This window comes from Elephas maximus, chromosome 7 (genome assembly GCF_024166365.1).
Source record: "Elephas maximus indicus isolate mEleMax1 chromosome 7, mEleMax1 primary haplotype, whole genome shotgun sequence".
NCBI lineage: Eukaryota > Metazoa > Chordata > Mammalia > Proboscidea > Elephantidae > Elephas > Elephas maximus.
In genome coordinates, this window is record NC_064825.1 from 116,273,427 (window position 1) to 116,297,068 (window position 23,642).

Genomic DNA, 23,642 nt, shown 5'->3' on the forward strand with positions numbered 1-23,642 from the left:
TAAAGAGAAGTGAGCATTATTTGAAAGCTTTGCCTAGAATGTTGTCTAAACCAAGATACTGATGATCAGGCAAGAGCTAATGATGCTAAGTGAGTGTTTATGTCCCAAATACTAATAGTTGTCTGATATGACTTCCTGTTATTCAGTAATGTGATAATATCATCACATCCTATTTTCATGCATTTGTAGAATTTTATTTGTTCCTGGGGTATTTTATTTGTGATTCCATGCAACAATTTCATACAAGCAACTGGGATTTCAGAGTTTAAGCTCCCCCATGAGCAGAACCTGGGTCAAAGACTTGGCTATTTATTTGGTAGTTGATTCCCATAAGCATAAATGAGAAAATGGGGAAAATCTAATGGTGTAAAGAGCAGGTTACTGTTGTAAGCAACTGTGGCTGAATTACTTGAGATATTTTGAGGAGTCCTGCAAAACGCTTCTTGGAATTGTCCTAAGAAAGGAAATCCAGGGACCTGAGGTATTTATTCACTGATTCTTATCACTCATTGGTTAAGAATCGCTCACTGACATAATAAATGCTTAGAACTTCGAAACTACCTTGCGTATATGATTTGAGTAACTCTCAAGCAACTGGCAAAAGCCCTTCAAGCAAGAAGTAAAAACACTTGGGATGGTACCAGCCAGCATGCCAGAAAAAGTCTACCAGGTCTACAATCAGAGGTAGTCCAAGAAGATTACAGGTGGGAAAACATATGTTCTCTTTGTAGTGACATTTGCAGTACAAAGTTGATGACAAAGACAAAATAAAATATTAGGCATCTTGATTTAAGATAATATACTCATCTAACTGCAAGAATAGCATGCCTGGCCCCTACTATGTCTTTATTACATTTCCAGGAGTTTCCGTAGGGCATTGAGCCTCAATGCTTAGAAGCATCTCCAAATATATTTTTAATGAAGGCAAGACTGAGTTTTAAATCAGCACAATTAAAATTTCAGGGATTGTCAACCCTCAGAAGAATTATAAATCAAGTATATGCATTCTACTTTCAGCATTGCTGAACTTCCAACACCCCATAGGTCCAGACTTGGGTATTTCTTTCTCCTCTCATTCACTAATGAAGTTTTCACCCTAATCTGTTCTCCATGTCATAATTTCTCATATCAAAGTTGAATTAGGAATATGATTTTGAAGGATGGAACAGGGGGTAAGAGACCTTCTCTTACCTCCCATAAGTGCCAGTTACAATGGCCCAGGTATAATGCAAAGCATGAATCTCCTCAGTCCATAATTTTTTTTCCATGTATTTGAGTCTCTAACACAGTGGGATTTAATTATAATCAAGAAGCACTGTTAAAAAAAAAAAAATCTTCAAGGATCATAACAAGCCACATGATAGAGGTTTGAGGGTGGGCAATGAATACCAAAGCTGGTGAGTATAATATCACATATCTTTTCTTAAGTTACCAAAAATTGGTATTTGCTGAGTAGGATTCATCAAGGGCTCATTTTGTCCAATTTCAAGTTGTAATGAGAAAAAGTGTATGTGGATTTTATATCATTCACCGATGACCCTGTATTGTGGAGTTAGTATTTGCCTATTGAGTTGGTGCATTATATTTTACTCAGTAAAGTGTGGAAACATGTCCCTGTTCACTGTGTGGGATGAGAGGAATACGAGTGTTTGTCTCTTTTGCTTTATTGCTTGCATGGGAGCATAATAATCTCAATTTCACAGACACATTTACCTTAGTTGAGACAAGTTTCTACATTTTATAGAAAACTTAGTTGAAATTGGAGGTTCCATTTGCTTAAGATGATGTCCTTGGGCTTCAGGTCCATTCCCCAATTCCCAGTGCTGCCCTGGAATTTGTGCTGCCATGAGATCAGGGTCAGGCCGGCTGCTCGGTTTCTCCATTTCTTCCAATCATAACCAGGGTGGAAAAATAAGGACATCAACTCAGAAAGACATCCATAGACCTGTGTTTGACAGAGCTCCATGTTACAACAGGACAGTGAAGGGAGCTGGAATTATGGTTATCCCTATAAAAGAGGGTGAAGAGAGATAGTTATTTCATACCACATAAAATCAATCCTAGATAATTTCTTTTACCACATGGAAGGTTTCAGGACTTCAGAAATTTGTAAAATTTCAATAGAATGATTCTTGAGATGAAGAGGCTTGCTGAACTGTACAAATTTTGTGGATTATTTCTATTTTTAGATACAACTTTTTATAGCTTAAAGCATTAGGCTTTGCCATTTTCCTTACTGAGTTGCTCCTAGGTAAATGTTTCTTTTTACTTTTTCTACATATATATATTTTTTAATTCCATGAGTAGATCTTTAAACAGAGTGGATTTTATAAGGTAGGTTTATTCTGGCAATTAACCTAGAATTTTTACTCGGATTTTCTGTTTAGGGAAATCCAGAGGTCTAGTTACTAAAGTAGTTGCTTTTTTTTTTTTTTTTTAAATAAAAAAGAGTACTTAAATATGGTCAAAAAAAATATGGTTAGCTGCATTAATTTTTTTATTGTTAAATTTTGGGGGTCTGTTTCAAAAATGTTTATCTCAAAACATTGACATCTATGCTCTTTAGAGTTTGAATATTTTGACAGTAAGTGCTTTGAAAAACTAAAATTAATTTATTTATCTATGGGAAAAAAATCCCCTGGTGGCATAGTGGTTAAGTGCTACAGCTGCTAACCAAGAGGTCGGCAGTTCAAATCTGCCAGGCGCTCCTTGAAAACTCTATGGGGCAGTTCTACTCTGTCCTATAGGGTCACTATGAGTCGGAATGGACTCGACGGCACTGGGTTTGGTTTGGGTATAGGAATAACGGGAACTCTATTTTTTTTTTTTTTTTTTTTTAGTGACATAGTGGTTAAGCGCTACGGCTGCTTACCAAGAGATCAGCAGTTCGAATCTGCCAGGTCCTCTTTGGAAACTGTGGGGGCAGTTCTTCTCTGCCCTATACGATCGCTCTGAGTCGGAATCGACTCAACGGCAGCAGGTTTGTTTTTGTTTTGTTTTATAGGAATGATTATATTATCCAGCTCCATTTATTGAATAGACTTGTTTCATCTCACTGTCTTAACAGGCCACTTCTGGTATGCAGCACAGTTCCGCAAGTATATTGGTTTCTTTCTGGGTTCTCTATTCTGTTACATTGATACATTTGCTTTTTCTTATGCCATTGCCACGTTGTATCAATAACTGTAGTTCTATAAGTCTTGATATCTGATAAAACAGGTTATCTTTAAGAGTGTCTTGCTTTTCCTTTACCATTTGCATTTTCTATACACATTTTGGAACCCAAGCCAAGGCCCGTTGCGGTCAAGTCCATTTCGTCTCATAGCGCCCCCATAGGACACAATAGAACTGCCTCATAGTTTCCAAGAAGCCCTCAGTAAATTCAAACTGCCGACCTTTTGGTTAGGAGCGGGAGCATTTAATCACTATTCCCCCAGGGTTTCCACACATTTTAGAGGCAGTATCAAATTCCACAGAATCCCCTGCTAAGACTTTGATTGTATTGACATTGGAAGAATAGATCAATTTGGGCAGAACTGACATGATTATGACATTGAGTTGTGTAATTCAGGAACGAGAGTTTCTATCAGTTTATTTAAGATTTCTATAATTTCTCTTGGTAAAGTTTTAACATCTCATTTTTACAGTCAGTTTATTTGGGTATTTTTCAAAATCATTTTACCAAGTTGTGGAATTTTCCTTCTATTCCAAATTTGTGAAGTCTTTGTGCATTCTAAATGAGTGTTGGTTATTATCCAGTGTTATTTCTTTGTCTATTCAAATGCTCATAATATTGTTTTTATTTTAATTTGTTAATATGGTCAATTATATCTATGAATTTTCCAGAATTAAACCATCCAGGTCAACCTGGGATCATTCAGTTTGGTCATAAACCAAAACCCAAACTCTTTGCCATTGAGTCAATTCCAACTCATAGTGACCCTATAGGACAGAGTCAAACTGCTCCATAGGGTTTCCCAGGCTGTAAATCTATGCAGAAGCAGACTGCCATGTCTTTCTCACACAGAGCAGCTGGTGAGTTCCACCAATCTTTCCATTAGTGTTCAAGTGCTTTAACCATTGTACCACCAGGGCTCTTCAATTTGGTCAGAGGAAGTTACATTTGTCCACATTGTAAGATATATAATATCATTTAAGATTTTTGCATCTACATAAGTGAAATTGTGGGTCTTTAAATATTTTTTTAATTATATATTTAATCTTATTCAGTGTTATAATGACCTTCTAAGATGAGTTTCAGGGTAGCATTCATTTTTTGTAATCTGTAAGAGTTTGTACCAAATTTGGATATATCTCTTCCTTAAAAGTGTGGAAGCACCAACCTTTAAGATGATCTGGAAGAGAGAGAAGTTGGGTAAAATAAAGGTAGAGAAAACACAATCCTCAAACTACCATTTATTAATTCAAAATATTTGATGTATACTTCATAGAAGAGGACATAAAGATATAAAAACACTATCCAAAATTAAACTATAGCAAACTACTCCACTCCTTTCAGTGTTGTCTGGTAAAAATAAATGATTCATCTGCTCCACGTACATTTAAATAAATAAACTTTGGGTATTTTAGATGAGGCATGCGATACTCAGCTTCCCTGCTTCCTTGTTGCTCTCTTTACTTCAGTACAATACTTTGTCCCAATCCCTGAAGCATTTCAGATAACATTGCCAGCTTTAGAATCTGGTTTTCACTTTGTGGTATATTTACAGCAGTTTACTAGATAATTTTAGGTGTTTCATTAACAAATACATTTTATAATGTATTTGTGTTAGAAAATTCTAACTAGAACATTAAACCCATATTTCAGAGATGCTAGTAAGCAAATGTGAGAGTGTCCGTTAATCTTTCTTTTTCAGACTGAATATATTACTCATGCAGCACTGCCTTGATATTCAACACAGCAAAAAGCAGACAGGTTGCACTCACGTGCTGAAGTGTCAGACACACTGCTCTAGAGGAAACGGAAAAAGTAGTTTAAGTGCATTAGAGTAGGGATGCTGGAGGCTCCTGCAAGCTAGCAATGTTCTTATCTATCATTACAGAAAGAATTAAAAAATGTTTAAAACTTACAGAAGCATAGAAGAGTAAGAATACACTTTTTTCCTTCCTTCCTTCCTTCCTTCCTTCCTTCCTTCCTTCCTTCCTTCCTTCCTTCCTTCCTTCCTTCCTTCCTTCCTTCCTTCCTTCCTTCCTTCCTTCCTTCCTTCCTTCCTTCCTTCCTTCCTTCCTTCCTCCCTCCCTCCCTCCCTCCCTCCCTCCCTCCCTCCCTCCCTTCCTTCCTCCCTTCCTTCTCTTCCTTTCTTTTTTTACAGAACAAACTAGCTTCTCACTAAAGGTTTAGTACACATATGGCTTTGTGACATTGGTTACCTACCGTACCACATGTCAACACTCTCCCTTCTCAGCCTTGGGTTCCCTATTACCAGCTATCCTGTCCACTCTTGCCTTCTAGTCCTTACCCCTGGGCTGCTGTGTAACCCTTTAGTCTCGTTTTGTTTCATGGGCCTGTCTAATCTTTGCCTGAGGGGTGAACCTCAGGAGTGACTTCATTACTGAGGTAAAAGGGTGTCTGGGGTCCGTATTCTCAGAGTGTCTTTCTCCAGTCTTTGCCAGGACGGTAAGCCTACTCTTTTTTTATGAGTTAGAATTTTGTTCTACATTTTTCTCCAGCTCTGTCCCAGACCCTCTATTGTTATCCCTGTCAGAGCAGTCAGTGGTGGTAGCCGGGCACCATCTAGTTGTACTGGTCTCAGTCTAGTGGAGGCCGTGGTAGATGTTGTCCACTAGTCCTTTGAACTAATCTTTCCCTTGTGTCTTTAGTTTTCTTCATTTTCTCTTGCTCTCGAAGGGGGAGACCAGTGCAGTATCTTAGATGACAGCTTACAATCTTTTAAGGTTCCCAGACACTACTCACCAAAGTAGAACGTAGAACATTTTCTTTATAAACTATGTTATGAAAACTGAGCTAGATGTTCCCCGAGACCATGGTCCCCACATCCGTCAGCCCAGTAATTCGGTCCCTCAGGGAGTTTGGATGTGCCTGTGGTACTTCCATGATCTTGCCTTGAACAAGTTGTGCTGGTTTCCCCAGTATTGTGTACTGTCTGTCTTACACTTCACCAAAGTTACCACTTATTTATTTTCTATTTAGTGTTTTTCTATCCTCACCACCTGTAAACACCAAGGATTGTTTCTTTTTGCGCATAAACCTTTTCATGAGTTTTTTTTTATAATAGTGGCCTCATACAATATTTGTCCTTCTGTAATTGACTTATCTCAGTCAGCATAAAGTCCTCCAAATTCATGCATGCTGTGAGGTGCTTCACAGATTCATCGTTGTTCCTTATTATTGCATAATACTCCACTATGTGCACTATATTTATCCATTCATCTGTTGATGAGCATCTAAGTTGTTTCCATCTTTTTTGCTATTGTGAACAATGCTGCAATGAACTTGGACGTTAATGTGTCTATTCTTGTGGCTGCTTTTATTTCTCTAGGATATATTCCTAGGAGTGTGAATGTTGGATTATCCGGTATTTCTATTTCTGGCTTTGGAAGGAAGCACCATACCTTTTTCCGAAATGGTTGTACCATTTCGCATTCCCACCCAGCAGTGCATAAGAGTTCCAATCTCTCCACAATTTACCCAACATTTATTATTTTCTGTTTTTTTTTTTTTTTTCTTTATTCCTGCTAGTAATGCCAGGGCGAGATGGTATTTCATTCTGGTTTTGATTTGCATTTCACTACTGTCTAGTGACCAGGAGCATTTCCTCATGTGTCTGTTAGCCGCTTGAATGTCTTCTTGGGTAATGTGTCTGTTCATTTTCTTTGCCCATTTTTTAATTAGATTATTTGTCTTTTTGTTGTAGAGGTGTTGGATTTTCCTGTAGATTTTAGAGATTAGAACTGTCAGGTTTGTAATAGCCAAAAATATTTTTCCAGTTTGAGGGTTCTGTTTTTACTTTTTTAGTGAAATGTTTTGATGAGCATAAGTGTTTAATTTTTAGAAGATCTTAGTTATGTAGCTTATCTTCTGGAGTTTGTGTATTGTTAGTCATGGTTTGTATCCTGTTAATGCTGGGTATTAGGGACTCTAGCACTGATACTATTTTTTTTCTATGATCTTGGTTTTATATTTATTTACGTCTTTGATCCATTTTGAATTAATTTTTGTGTATGGTGTGAGATAGGTGTCCTGTTTTATTTCTCTGATGACGGACATCTAGTTTTGCTAGCACCATTTGTTAAAAAGATTGACTTTTCCACATTTGTTGGACTTTGGACTCTTCTCAAAGATCAGGTGACCATAGGTGGATGGATTTACATCTGGTTTTCAATTCTGTTCCACTGGTCAACGTAACTGTTGTTGTACCAGTACCAGAGTGTTCTGACTACCAGACCCCTCCTACTTTATTTTTCTTTTTCAATAGTGTTTTACATATCCAGATCCTCTTTCCCTTCCACATAAATTTATTAATTAGTTTTTCCATCTCTTTAAAGAATGTTGTTGGTGTTTGGATCCAGGTTGCATTGTGTTTGTAAATTGCTCTGGGTAGAATTGTCATTTTCACAATGTTGAGTCTACCCGTCTACGAGCATGGAACGTTTTCGCATTTATGTAGATCTCTTTAAGTGTGTCGCAGTAGTGTTTTGTAGCTTTCTTTGTATATATCTTTTATATCCCTGGTTAGATTTATTCCTAAGTTATTTATTTTTTTAGAGGCTGTTACAAATTGGGAAGCCCTGATGGTGTAGTGGTTAAGTACTACGGCTGCTAACCAAAGGGCCGACAGTTCGAATCCATCAGGCGCTCCTTGGAAACCCTGTGGGGCAGTTCTACTCTGTCCTATAGGGTCGCTATGAGTCTGAATCGACTCGACGGCACTGGGTTTGGTTTTTGGTGTTTTGTTATAAATTATATTTTTTCCTGATTTCTTTTTCATTGTTGTGTTTATTGGTGTATAAGAATTCAACTGATTTTTGTATATCACATATCCTGCTACTCTATTGAATCTATTAGTTCCAGTATTTTTCTAGTGGAGTCTTTTGGGTTTTCTTTGTATAGTATTATATCATCTGCAAATAGAGACACTTTTACTTCTTCATTACTAGTTCGGATGCCCTTTATTTCCTTTTCTTGCCTTACTGCTCTTGCTGGAACTTCCAGCTCAATTTTAAATAGGAGTGGTGGTAAAAGCCATCCTTGTCTTGTTCCTGTTTTCAAGAGAAATGTTTTCAGCCCCTTCCCCTTAAAAATGATGTTGGCTGATGGTTTTGTATAGATGCCCTTTATTATGTTGAGGAATTTCCCTTCTATACCTATTTTGCTGAGAGTTTTTATCAGCAATAGTTGTTGGACTTTGTTGAATGTCTTTCTGCATCGACTGAGAAGATCATGTGATTCTTTTATATTATTTAAGCAGTGGATTTTGTTGGTGGATCTTCTTTCATAACTGGTATGAATCCCATTTGGCCATGGTGTGTGTTTTTTTTTTTTTTTTTTTAATATATGATGCTGAATTCTATTGGCTAGAATTTTGTTGAGAGTTTTTGCATTTATGTTTATGGGAGATATACCCAGAAAACCCAGTGCTGTAATAGGTTTGTTATTTTCTTTTTTTGTGGTGTCTCACTTGGCTTTGGTATCAGGGTTATCCTGGCTTCATAGAATGAATTTGGAAGGATCCCTTCCTTTTCTATGTTCTGAAATAGTAGTGCTGGTGTAAGCTCATCTCTGAATATTTGGTAGAATTTTCCAGTAAAGCCATTTGGGCCACAACTTTTTTTGTTGTTGGGATTTTTTTTTTTTTTTGCTTTTTTAATCTCTTCTCTTGTTATGGGTCTGTTCAGATTTTCCACATCATTTTGTGTTAGTTTGTGTAGGTAGCGTGTTTGTAGAAATTTGTCCATTTCCTCTAGGTTTTCATATTTGTTGGAGTATAGTTTTTCCTAATACTCTCTTATGATCTTTTTTATTTCAGTTGGGTCTGTTCTAATGCCCCCCATTTCATTTATTTTGGTTATTTGGGTCATCTCCTGGTTTTCTTTTGTCAGTTTGGCCAGTGGTTTGTCAATTTCGTTGACCCTTTCAAAGAACTAATGTTTGGTTTTGTTGATTCTGTCTATTGTTTTTCTATTCTCTATTTCATTTAATTCTGCTCTGATCTTTACTTCCTTTCTTCCGGTGGCTGCAGGGTCCTTTTGTTGTTCTTTTTCTATTTGTTTGAGTTGTGTAGGTAATATTTTATTTTTATCCCTTTCTTCTTTGTTGATGTTTGCATCTGTTGCTATAAATCAACCTCTGAGCACTGCCTTTGCAGTGTCCCAAAGGCTTTGATATGATGTGTTTTCAGTCTCATTTGATTCTAGGAATTTTTGATTCCATCTTTGATTTCTTCTATTACCCAGTGGTTTTTAAGCGGGATGTTATTCAGTTTCTGTGTAACGAATTTTTTTTTTCCTCCCTCTTCCTGTTGTTAACTTTTTTTTGATGGCATTTTAATCAGAGAAGATACTTTGTATTATCTCAATTTTGGGGATTTTGCTGACTGTTACTTTGTGGTATAAGAAGTGTTCTATTCTGGGGAAGGTTCCATGTGCTTTGGAAAAGAATGTGTACTTTACGGCTGTTGTTTGGAGTGTTCTATATATGCCTCAGAGGTCAAGTTGGCTGTTTTGTCCTTTCGATCCTCTGTATCTTTGTTGAGTTTCTTTCTAGATGTTCTGTCCTTTACTGAGAGTGGTGTGTTGAAGTCTCCTGCTATTATTGTAGAACCATTGATTTCTCTTTTCAGTGCTGTTAGAATTTGTTTTACGTGTTTTGCAGCCCTGTCATTGGGTGCATAGATATTTATCATAGGCATGTATGTCTTCATGATGGATTGTCCCTTTAATCATATAATGCCATTCTTTGTCTTTTAACGTAGATTTTGTTTTAAAGTCTACTTTATCTGAGATTAGTATTGCCACTTCTGCTTTTTTTTGGGGGGGGGGGTATTTGCTTAATATATATATATTTTTTCCATCCTTTGAGTTTTAATACATTAATGTCTTTGTTTCTAAGGTGTGTCTGATGTAGACAGCATATTGATGAATCCTGTTTTTATTTATTTGATTGATTGATTGACTGATTTTAAAATCCATTCTTTCACTCTCTTTCTTTATGGGTGCATTTAGGCCATTTATGTTCAGTGCAAGTATTGATAAATGTGAGTTTATTGCTGTCATTTTGTAGTTTATGTATTTATTTATTCACTCATCTATGAATTTGTGGTGCTGATGTTTTCTTTTTTCTTCTTGCTCTCCCATGCTGAATTCCTTTTGTTTGTGGGTTTTTTTTTTTTTTTTGTATTTGTTTTTCTCTTGTTTTTGTAGATTATGTGTTTGCTTATACTTTATGTCTCTCTATTTTGTTGACGAGGATTGTCAACTTTCTTTATGGTTACCTTGAAATTTATACTTATCTTCCTAAGTTTAAACCAGTCTTTTATTACTTGGCATTTTCTTGCTTTCTTCTCCATTAGAAAGTTCTATACCTAAACCATTTACTCCCTGTTTCATCGTTCTGAAGTTGTTGTCATTTACAGATTGACATCTCTTTTCCCTGTTGTAAATCTTTTAAGTTGGATTAATCCTCAAGTGTTCATTTTCTAGGTTGGTATCTGGCTGGCGTGGCCTTGAGTCCCAGATTCATTCTGCCTTCTGAGGTTGTTGGGTCTCAAAACAAAGGACTCCCTTTAATAATTCTTGTAATTTAGTTTGGTTTTTATATATTCCCTTAATTTCTGTTTGTCTGGAAATGTCCTAATTTCACCATCATATCTGAATGAGACTTTCGCAGAACATATTTTTCTTGGTTCGCCTTTTTTTTTTTTTTCCTCTCACGGTTTTATGTATATCATCCAATTGCCTTCTTGCCTGCTTAGTCTTATTGTTTCCATTCTGTGTGTGACTTTTGGGTTTCCTTGAGGTGCTCTTATGATACTTTCTTTGTCTTTGGTTTTAGCGAGTGTGATTATGATATGCCTTGGTGATTTTCTTTCCGGTAGTATCATATATGGGGTTTGTTGAGCTTCTTGAATGGTCAACTTTTTAACTTCCATGATATTAGGGAAGTTTCTGTCAGAAATTATTCAATGCTCTTCTCTGTGTTTTCCGTTTTCTCCCCCTGTTCTGGAATCCTGATCACTTGCAAATTTTGGCTTTTGATTGTATCCCATATCATTTTCATGGTTTCTTCTTTTTTTTTTTCTAATTTTTTATCAAACATGGTGGTATCCAAGTATTTGTCTTCAATTTTGCTGATCATATCTTCAATTGTTTCAAACCTGCTCCTCAGACCCTGTATGACACTGTCCATTTCTGAAATATTGTTGTTTATCTTTTGGATTGCTGATGGCTGTTTTTGTATGATTTCCAGTTGTGAATTTATTTTGGCATTTTTGTTCCTGTATTATTTTTCTGACTTCTTTCATTGTTTTGTCTGTTTTTTCCATGATTTTGTATATTTTTTTCCTCATTTTTCTCTGCTTTTCCTTTCAACTCTTGAATAGTCCTAAATATTAGAGATTTGAATTCCCAATCAGGTAGTTCCAATGCCTTTTCTTCTGCTGGAAGGTCATCTGGTGTATTATTTTGGACAGCAACTAGAACCATTCTGTCCTATTTTTTTTTTTTTTTTTATGTTTTGACAGTGTCTGCTGTCTTTGGGACTTTCAGTAGTTATTTTATTTTCTTTATTGATCATAGATCTGTTTGTTGCATCCTGCTTTTTGTTTTATTTGGTTAAGTCTGAGCAGGCTGAATGTCATTCTTTGTTGTTTGCTAGTCTGTGGGCACAGTACTTCTCATCACCTTGTCCAATGGACAGGGCCAGTCACTCTTCCATGGTGCAGCAGGGCAACTCCAGTGGGTTCCCTGTCTCCTACTGGGAGCTCTGTGAGCTGCTTTCCTGTACTCCCTGTCTGCCATTCTCAAACTGTTGTCCAAGTTGGTGAAACTGTGCTGCATTAGCTGATAGGGGCCCTCCACCCCATATCTCTCCTTCCTCTCTTTTCTCTTATTCCATTTGGTGCCTCGTTAAGTTCTCTGTCTCTTCATTTAAACTTTAGGGTTTCGGGATTGATGTTTGTCTCTGTTTTACTTCGTTTTTGGGATTGTTGCTGTTGAGGGATGTTGATGGGGTTTCTGTCTATAGCACCATGTTGGCTCTGCCTCCAAGAATACACTTTTTAAAAATCAAATGCTTACTGGAGAAGAATATCATTTAGAAATACTGTTGATAACAGGGAAAAAAAAATCAAAGTGTGTTAAATGCGTTACTAATGGTTTTCTCTGGGTATTGGGGCTGAAGACGCAGGAGCAAGGAGCAGAAGTCTATACCTTTTTATTATAATTTCTCTTAAACTTTGATGTTTTTACTAATTATATGTATTTTAAAATTAAAAAAAATAATAGAATGTTAGCTTTTCCAATCTAGTTCAAATATATTTTATGTTCTATTGCTGAAAGAATTGTATACCTTGCAATGATAACCAGTATATAACACAAAAATAGAATTATTGTAATATATCAGCCACTCCTTGCAAACCTTATGGGATAGTTCTATTTTATATGGTGGGGTCACTATGAGTTGGAATCGACTTGAGAGCAACAGTTTTCTTTATGCTATAACAATTTCTAAATTTGGTTCTAGGTTCAATGACAAAGACGGGTTTTGTTTGAATTACTTCATCTGAAAAGATCAATTTATCTCACACATAATGGCTTTGTATACTAAAGTTTTACCTGGTGATAACTTCGGAAACTTAATAACTATTCTGATGGTTCTTCCCACAGTATGTTTCCTTAATGGCATGGATGGATAAGCAAAACCTAACAGTGATAAAGGAATTCATACTAATGGGGATCACAGACCGCCCTGAGCTCCAGGCTCCATTCTTCGGGTTGTTCCTCATCATCTACATGATCTCAGTGGTAGGCAACTTGGGCATGATCATTCTCACCAAGATGGACTCCAGGCTAAAAACACCCATGTACTTTTTTCTCAGACATCTGGCTTTTATTGATCTTGGACATTCAACTTCTGTGGGACCCAAAATGTTGGTAAATTTTGTAGTGAATCAAAATACAATCCCCTATAATTGGTGTGCTATACAGCTAGCCTTCTTCATAATGTTTGTCATTAGTGAACTTTTCATTCTGTCTGCAATGGCCTATGACCGCTATGTGGCCATCTGTAACCCTCTGCTCTACAAAGTCATCATGTCTCAAAGAGTATGCTGGGGTCTGGTGATAGTTCCCTATCTCTACAGTGCCTTTCTCTCTCTCCTGACCACAATAAAGATTTTTATTTCTTCCTTCTGTGGTTATAATGTCATTAGTCATTTCTACTGTGACAGTCTTCCATTATTAACATTGCTGTGCTCAAGCACACTTGATGTTGAACTGATAGTACTCATCGGTTCAGCATTAAATTTGGTTTCATCCCTTCTGATAGTTCTTGTGTCCTACATGTTGATCCTTGCAGCTATCCTTAGGATGAACTCTGCAGAGGGGAGGTACAAGGCCTTCTCCACATGTGGATCTCACCTGATAGTAGTATTTGTGTTATATGGGACTCTATTCTTTATGTATGTGCAACCCAAATCCAGCCATTCCTTTGACACTGATAAGATGGCCTCTGTATTTTACACTGTGATAATACCTATGCTAAATCCCTTAATATATAGTTTGAGAAACAAAGAGGTAAAAGGTGCCTTGCATAAGGTATTGAAAAATTTATGCAAAATTCCCGTTTAATGTTGAATGTAGAGTGCATATTCAACAAATAAAGTTATAGACAGTAGTTTATTATAGCTTCTAGGTTTTTAGAAATAAAATGTGTAAAAGGCATGGGATACTAGAAATTTTCCTTTGATTTCAATTAAAATATATACCTTATAGATGTTGAAGTACTGATTTTCCTTCTGGTATCAATGTTGGTTTGGGCTCAAGTTCAGCACATGTGCCTGAATTTGACATCACTGTTGTCACATTTCCAAATATGTATGTTACCTTTAAGTGAAGCCTTTTGTATCGATCTCTCAGTAACAATCTTTTCTAAAAAATTAAATCATAAATTTTTAAAAATATATATTTTCTTTGTGTCTTGCATATCATTTAAACCACAGTGTTTGTACCTTGCTTATATATAGCAAATATTTTAAAAACATCTTTCTTCACAACACTTCACCTCTGTCTCCCTTATAATAGATGATACCTCAGATTTCTGTTGAAATAAAAGTTAAATATGTGACTAAGCAGGAACAGAAGTGTAACTGTTTTCAAGTGACATGACTGTGTACATAAAAAACCCAGAATAATGTATCAGCCAAAGAGAAAGAAATAACTTTTCAAGGTTGACAGATATGAGATTAATATATTACAAAAAATAGATTGTTTTGCTATGTACTAGTAACATGTGGAAAAAAAATTTAAAAGTACGATTTGCAATAGCACAAAAATAAAAAAAAATAAGAAATTATCTAATGTAAGATTTGAAGACATCAAGGCTAGAAACTGCAAAATGTTACTGGGTTATTAAAGAAGATATAAAGGCAGAGACATACCATGTCCATGGGTTGAAAGAAATAAATATTATGAAGATGTCAAGTCTTCTTAACTTACCCCATAAATTTAATGCAATTTCAATACAAATTCCAATATATGTGTATGTTTGAGTGTGTGAGTATATACATTTACATATATATATAAATATGTATATATATATATATATATATTTATGTATGTCATTGTTAGGTGTTGTCAAGTCAGTTCCAACCCATAATGAATTAAAGACGCAAGAAGTTAGAGCAAAATATTATAATGACGTGCAAAGACCTGGAGTTAGAAAACCATAAAGGAAGAATATACTTGGCCTTTCTCAAGCTGAAAGAAATGAAGAAAAAGTTCAAGGCTCTACTTGCAATATTGAAGAATTTTGTGGGGAAAATATTAAACAACAGAAAACATCCAAAGAAGATGGAAGGAATACACAGAGTCACTATGTCAAAAATAATTGGTGGGTGTTCAACCATTTTAGGAGGTAGCATTTGATCAGGAACTGATGGTACTGAAGGAAGAAGTCCAAGCTGCACTAAGGCATTGGTGAAAAACAAAGCTCCAGAATTGATAAGACACCAATTGAGATGTCTCAACAAACAGATGCAGAGCTAGAATTGCTTACTTATCCATGCCAGGAAATTTGGAAGACAACAACCTGGCCAACTGACTGGAAGATATCAGTATTTATGCCTATTCCCAGGCAATTTAATCCAACAAAATAGAGAAATTATCAAGCAATATCATTAGTATCACACACAAGTAAAATTTTTCAAAGATCTTTCAAAAATGACCACAGCAGTTATCAACAGGGAACTGCCTGAAATTGAATCTGGATTCAAAAGAGGGTGTGGAACCAGGTATATCATTGCTGATGTGAGATATATCCTGGCTGAAATCAGAGAACACCAAAAAGTGTTTACCTGTGTTTCACTGACTCTGAGAAAGCATTCAACTCTGTGGATCATAAGAAATTGTGGATAACATTGTGAACGATGGGAATTCCAGAACTCTTAATTGTTCTCATGAGGAATCTGTGCATACACCAAGAGGCAGCCATTTGAACAGAACAAGGGGATGATATTGCATGGTTTAAAGTCAGGAAAGGTGTGTGGCAGGGTTGTATCTTTTCACCATACCTATTTAGCCTATATGTTGAAGAAATAATCTTAGAAGCTGGGCTATATGAAGAAGAATGGGGCATCAAGTTTAGAGGAAGACTCATTAACAACATAGGCTACACAGATGACACAGCCTTTCTTGTTGTAAGTGAAGAGGACTTGAAGTACTTACTGATGAGGATAAAAGACTATAGCTTTCAGGATGGATTACATGTCAATATAAAGAAAAGAAAAATCTTCACAGCTAGACCTATAAGCAATATCATGATAAGCAGAGAAAGATTGAAGTTTTCAAGAATTTCATTTTATTTGGATGCACAACCAATCCCCATGGAAATAGCAGTCAAGAAATCAAAAGATGCATTGAATTGGGGAAATCTGTTGAAAAAGATATCTTTAAAGTGTTGAAAAGCAAAGATGTCACCTTGAAGACTGAGGTGAACCTTACTCAAGCCATGAAATTTCAATGGCCTCATATGCATGTGAAAGTTGGATGATTAATAAGGAATACAGAAGACTGACACCTTTGAATTGTGGTGTTGGTAAAGAATATTGGATATACCATGGACTGCCAAGAGAATGAATATATCTGGTTTGGAAGAAGTACAATCAGAATGTTCCTTAGAAGCAAAGATGGGGTAGAGGGTCAGGAAAAAAGAGGAATACCCTCAAGGAGATGGAATGACACAGTGGCTGCAACAATGAGCTCACGCATAACGATTGTGAGGAGAAGCAGAACCAGGCAGTGTTTCCTTCTGTTGTACATAAGGTCACTATGAGTCAGAACTGACTTGATGGTACATAACCACAACAACAATAAAAATTGGCAAAACTTATCAATGCTGTTCTCCCACATGTCTGTCAGTTTGTTGTACTGTGGTGGCTTGCATGTTGCTGTGATATCGGAAGGTTTGCCACTGGTATATCAAACATCAGCAATGTCATCCATGGCAAACTAGTTTCAGTGGAGCTTTCAGACTAAGACAGACTAGAAAGAAGGACGTTGCAGTGTACTTCTGAGAAAATTAGCCACATAGGGTTTTATCTTATGAATAGCAGTGGAACATTGATATCGTACTAGAAGATAAGCCCCTCAGCTTGGAAGACACAGTAAAGATGACTGGGGAAGAGCTTCCTCCTCGAAGCAGAGTCAACCTTAATGATGTGGATGGAGTCAGGTTTTGGGGGCCCTTCATTTGCTGATGTGGTATGATTCAAAATGAGTAGAAATAACTACAAATATTCACTAATAATCAGAGTGTGGAATGTACAAAGTATGAATCTAGACAAATTAGAAGTCATCAAAAATGAAATGGAATGCACGAACATTGATTTCTGAGGCATTAGTGAGCTGAAATGGACCGGTACTGGCCATTTTGAATCAGAAAATAATAAGGTCTGTTATATCAGGAAGGAAACATTGAAGAGGCATATTGTCCCACTCATTGTCAAAAAGGACATTTCAAGATGAATCCTGAAGCACAATGCTGTCAGTGATAGGATAATATCCGTGCACCTACAAGGACAATCAGTTAAGACCACTATTATTCAAATTTACCTCCTGTTGTACATGGGGTCACTATGAATCGGAACTGGCTTGATGGCACCCGATGACAACAACCACCTATTCTATTAGAAGTCAGCATAGTGGTTATATTTTTGGGTTGCTGCTAATGATATTTGTTGCTGTTATTAAATACAGATTCTAGTTAAAAAGATGTATTAAGTATTTAAAAATGTATTTATGCTGCACACACACTTCAATAATAAATGGATAGCACCATACCAAAAACAAAACCAAACCACTTCTCATCAAGTCAATTCCAAATATGGGAGATCCATGCGTTTCCAAGTAGACATCCATTTCACAGGTTTTTCAGTGCTGTCGCCTTTCAGGAGCAGATCACCAGGCCTTACTTCTGAAGTGTCTCTAGATAGGTTTGAACCACCAGCGTATCAGTTAATAGCCCAGTGCTTAATGCTTTGCCCCACCCAGGGACTCCCTCAAAACACCATGAAAATGGAGAAAACAGCTACACGTATAGATCTATAATTTTCCCTTGTGAATTTTTAAAAAATTATGTACTAGGTAGAATTTATACATGTCTCTATTCTGTTCTTATAGGTAGAATATTTTGATTTTAGATTCCTAGATGGCAGCAGAGTAGGCTTATCACAGAGAAGTTGTGAAAAGTTACCTATAATAATCCTCCTCCTATGGGAATATAAAGGTATTTTGTATAATTAGCAGATATCTCATCAGCTTTCTTTGAACCTTTCAAATGCTTTAGGAGTAATTAACAAACTGTATTCCTTCCCCTCAGGGAGAGCCTCAAAGGAAGAAAGAAGCCCATAAATTCTCCTTAGTGGGCTATGTTAGCTATGCAAGGGAAGCAGACAGGGATTCTTCATTAGTGGTGAGTAGGGTAGGCGGCACATATTCCTGTGACTACCCCTCAGTGTTCCAGTGTTTTTTCATGACCCCAACTGCCATTTAACCTCAAACCCACACTAGAGGACTTAGTCACAGGAGGTAACAATTCTCTTTGATAACCATAATTTCTGAGGTAGCATGATGTTGCAACCACCTTCATAGTCCTTGAGGAAAATTAGACATATAATTCCATTTCTTCCACGATTAGTTGATATTCTTCAGATCGTAAAAAATGCCAGCTCAGAAGGTGCAGTTAATATTGTTAACTCCCCTTCCAAATCCATAAGATTTTCATGATCCTTTTGGTGTAGTGGTTAAAGGGGTCCACTGCTAACGGAAAGGATGGCAGTTCCACCCCACCAGTGGCTCCGAGGTAGAAAGACGTGGCAGTCTGCTTCTGTAGAGATTTACAGCCTTGGAAATGCTATGGAGTCACTTCAAGTCAGAATCAACTGAGCGGCAGTGGATTTTGCTTTTTCAGGCCCTCAATTAAGATGTCAGATGTGGTATTGCCATTTGTAGGTAATCGGATTTGTTTTACAATTGTTAACCTCAATTAATAACAGATTCGCATATTGTTTTCTGGTTTCATTTAAATTTAAAAAAACTACTAATATTTTGATGATCCTAGCATTTGCCGTTTTTCAAATATATCATGAATATTTCATGTATTTCCTGAATTTACCAATATCACCAAGGGATCAAAGACACCATTTCAGTTGGAGGCATGGCCAAAGCAAAATATTAAAGTATCCATTTTACTACATCTTGCGCCTTTCAGGCCATGTCTGATCAGTGAGAGGACTGCCCCTCCCCCATCCTTCAAAGGCTGGATGGAGTCTTTGAAATGTCATCAAATTATTCCGTGAATGAGTAAGTAAATACACATCTAATGCAGATGAGAAATAAGATTAAACTCTGCACAACTCTAGGTTTAAGAAAATAAGAGACCTTGCAAAGTTAAAATCAGCAAAATGTATTATGCTTTAAATCGAGGCGTCTTTTTCTCTCATTTGTTAGTAGCTCTGGGTCTTTTTTCTCCCTCAAAAATTACTTGCATATTTAAGTAAATATATTTCAATGCATATTTTCCTTGATACTCGCATTGTGGAAAAACATTCATTTTCACCTAACTTAGTGTTGGGAGCCCTCAGATGGTGCAAAGGAATTAGTCATTGAAAACCCTATGTGGTACAGCTCTATCGTGACACCCATGGGGTCTCCATGAGTGACGGTCTACTCCACAGCAAATGGCTGGTCATCAAAACACCCTGTAAATGGAGAAGTGGTGGTTTAGTGGTAGAATTCTTAACCTCCTTGCAAGTGACCTGGGTTCAATTCCTGGCCAACATACCTCGCGCACAGCCACCAACTGTCCCTCGGTGGAGGCTTGCAGGTTGTCATGATACCGAACATTTTTCAGCAGAGCTTCCAGACTAAGAATGACTAGGAAGAGAGGCCTAGCAGTTTACTTCTGAAAATCAGCCTGTAGAAACCCTGTAGATCACAACGGTCTGATCCACAATGGCGCAGGGAAGGCAGCGTTTCCTTCATTTGTGCTTGGAGTTGAGGCTGACTCCATAGCAGCAAACAACAGCAGCAAAGTCTCCACACGGCCTGGTTTTCTAATAACAGTACAAGTCTACGCACCGTCCGTGAGAGGTTCTTCCATGTTTTGAGAGTCTGGCAAAATGCAGATATATTAAATAATGATAGTAATAATAATAATACAGCTTAAAATGTCAGAACCATGTTATCCTCAATAATCATATAAAATAATGTAAATAGTCATATAAAATCATGTAAAAAAGATTTCAGTGCTTTACATAGAACTCGAGAGATGTGACAGAAATGTCATGTGTCTTTTCTCACTTATAGGAAAATGTGTACACTAGCATGGTTTGGGGGAAAAAATCACTTTTTCCGTATGTCATTGATTGTTCCAGATAAAAGTTATACTGCTTTTTTATTGTACTCATTAGGATAATGTCCTAAATGCATTGGCCCTTGAGAATTATTTTAGTTTTACTGAAACAAGCCAGGAGTCTTGGTGGTTCAGTGGTTAAGAAGTCAGCTGCTAACTAAAAGGTTGGCAGTTCACATCCACTAGTCGCGCCTCGGAAACCCTGTGGGGCGGTTCTACTCTATCCTGTAGGGTTCCTGTGAGTCAGAATTGGCAGCCTCTGTTTTTTTTGTTTGTTCATTTGTTTTGATTTTTGGATATATGCCATGAAGCATTATATATATAAATAGAAAGATATATATTTATATATAAATAGAAGTATATATATTTACTATATATAAAACCCAAACCTGTTACCATTGAGTCGATTCTGACTCATGGCACCCTCATGTATTACAGAATAGAATTGCTTCACAGGGTTTTCTTGCCTGTAATCTTTACAGAAGCAGATGGCTTGACCTTGTCATCTGGTGCCACTGGGTGGTTCAAAGAGGCAAACTTTAGGTGAGTAGTCCATCTCAAACTACTTGCACCACCCAGGAATCCCATAAAGGTCAGGAAACTGTATCAGAAGGTCATGGTCTTGTAACCATTCTCGATGTGAGATATTTGGTTGCCACCTATTAGCTCAATAAATTTGTTACAGAACTGTATGTTTTGAAATGCAAAGAAGAAGAAACACTTGAGACAGGAAGCTGCTAACATGCCAGAAAAAGTCTACCAGGACTACCATCAGAGGTAGTCCAAGGTGATTCACAGTAGGGAAACAGATGTTCTCTGCAGTGATTTTTGAAGTAGATAGTTGATGACAGAGCCAAAATAAAATATTAGGCATCTTGACTTAAGATAATATACCCATCTTACTGCAATAATAGCATGCCTGGCCCCTACAATCTTTGTATGACGTGTTTCCATAGAGAAGTGAGCCTCAAGGCTTAGAAGCATCTCCAAGTATATTTTTAGTAAAGGCAAGACTGAGTTTAAAATCAGCACAATTCAAAGTTCAGGGGGTGTCAATCCTTGGAACCTTTAAATCAAGTATATGGGTTCTACTTTCAGTGCTGTTGAACTTCCAACACTCCGTAACTCCAGGCTTGGGGATTTCTTTTCTCCTCTCATTCACTGAGGGAAGCTTTCATCCTGATCTGTTCTCAACTCAAAGGTGAATTGGGAAAACTATTTCCAAAGGATGGAAACAGGAGGGTAAGAGACCTTCTCATGCCTCACATTAGTGCCAGTTATAATGCACAGGTGTAATGCAAAGCATGAATCTACTCAGTCCATAAGGTTTTTTGCATGTATTTGATTCTCTGACGCAATGGGATAAAATTATAGTCAAGAAGTACAGTTCAAAAAAAAAAAAAAATCAAAGATCATAACAAGCCACATAATAGAGGTTTGGGGATTAACATTGAACATCAAATTGGTGAGTATCTTTTCTTAAGTTACAAAAAATTGATATTTGCTAAGTAGGACTCTTCAAGGGCTCCTTCTGTCTGATTTCAAAGTTTTAATGAGAAAAGGTTTACGTTGATTTTATTTCATTCATTGGTATCCCTCTATTTCAGAGTTAGTATTTCCCTATCGAGATGGTGCAGTATATTTTACTCAGTAAAGTGTGGGAAGATAAACAAGGGCTCAAGTCCCTGCTAACTGTGTTGGATGAGAGGAATATGCGTATTTGTCTCTTTTGCTTTATTGTTTTAAATAATTAGTATGTGTACATGTCTCTGTCATATTAACTCACCCAAAGACAGCAAGACCTGATGTATTTTTAGGGCCATTCAAAATTCTTCCTTCCCTCCTTCCTTTGGATGAGAACAGAATGCTCTCAATTTCATAGACAGACACATTTACCTTAGTTGAGACTATTTTCTACATTTTATAGAAAACTTAGTTGAAATTGGAGGTTCCGTTTGCTTAAGATGATTTCCTTGGGCTTCAGGTCCATTCCCCAATTCCCAGTACTGCCCTGGAATTTGTGCTGCCATGAGATCAGGGTCAGGCCTGCTGCTCAGTTTCTCCATTTCTTCCAATCATAACCAGGGAGGAAAAATAAGGACATCAACTCAGAGAGCCATAGACCGGTGTATATGACAGAGCTCCATGTTACAACAGGGAAGTGAAGGGAGCTGGAAATATGATTATCCCTATAAAAGAGGATGAAAAGAGATAGTTAATTCATACCATATAAAATCAATCCTAGATTGTTTCTTTTACCACATGGAAGGTTTCAGAACTCCAGAAGTTTGTAAAATTTCAATAGAATGGATCTTGAGGTGAAGAGGCTTGCCTAACTGTACAAATTTTGTGGATTATTTCTGTTTTTAGCTATAACTTTTTATAGCTTAAAGCATTAGGCTTTGCCATTTTCCTTGCTGGGTTGCTGCTAGGTAATTTTTTTTTTTTTTTACTTTTTCTACATGTTTTGTTACTTTTATGTAGATCTTTAAACAGAGTGGATTTTATAAGGTAGGGTTATTCTGCCAATTAACCTAGAATTTTTATTCTGAGTTTCTGGAATTTTTTGTTTAGGGAAATCCAGAGGTCTAGTTTTTAGTTACTAAAGAAGTTTTTTTTTTTTTTTTTTTAACAAACGAGAGTACTTGAGTTAAATGTGGTTAGCTCTATTAATTTTTTATTTTTAATTTTTGGGGATCTGTTTTAAAAATGTTTATCTCAAGATCTAAAAGATATTGACATCTATGCTCTTTAGAGTTTGAATATTTTGTTTTGACAATAAGTGCTTTGAAAAACTAAAATTTATCTGTGGAAAAAATCTATTTTAACCTTTCTTTAGAAATAATTATATTATCTAGCTCCATTTATTGAATAGAATTGTTTCACCTCACTGCCTTAACACACTACTTCTGGTATGCAGCACAACTCCATAAGTGTATTGGTTTCTTTCTGGGTTCTTTATTCTGTTACATTGATACAATTGCTTTGTCTTATGCCATTGCCACATTGTATCCATTACTGTAGCTTTGTAAGTCTTGATATCTGATAACACAGGTCATCCTCAAGAGTGTCTTGCTTTTCCTTTACCATTTGCACTTTCTATACACATTTTAGAGCCCAAGCCCAGGCCTATTGCGGTCAAGTCTATTTCAACTCATAGCGACTTATAGGACACAATAGAACTACCCCATAGTTCCCAAGGAGCACCTGGCAAATACAACCTGACAACCCTTTTGGTTAGGAGCGGGAGCATTTAACCACTATGCCACCAGGATTTCCACACATTCCAGAGGTAGTGTCAAATTCCACAAAATCCTCTGGTAAGACTTTGATTGTATTGACATTGGAAAAATAGATGAATTGGGGCAGAATTGACATGATTATTACATTGAGTTGTGTAATTTAGGAAAGAGAATTTCCATCTGTTTATTTAAGATTTCTATAATTTCTCTTGGTAAAGTTTTAATTTCTCTCATTTTCAGAGTTGGATTATTTGGGCATTTTTCAAAATCATTCTACCAAGTTGTAGAATTTT

The 23,642-nt window shown here is 36.6% G+C and overlaps 1 protein-coding gene across 1 annotated transcript; it reads left to right on the forward strand.

Moving 5' to 3' along the window:
• Positions 1-12,885: 12,885 nt before the first annotated feature.
• LOC126079430 (olfactory receptor 8K3-like) lies at positions 12,886-13,827 on the forward strand. The gene has a single exon (XM_049890421.1). The coding sequence runs from the start codon at positions 12,886-12,888 to the stop codon at positions 13,825-13,827; it is 942 nt and encodes a 313-aa protein (XP_049746378.1).
• The last annotated feature ends 9,815 nt before the right edge of the window (positions 13,828-23,642 follow it).

Coding starts and splice junctions, on each gene's coding strand:
- LOC126079430 (XM_049890421.1), top strand. CDS start 12,886: ATGGATAAGCAAAACCTAACAGTGATAAAGGAATTCATACTAATGGGG.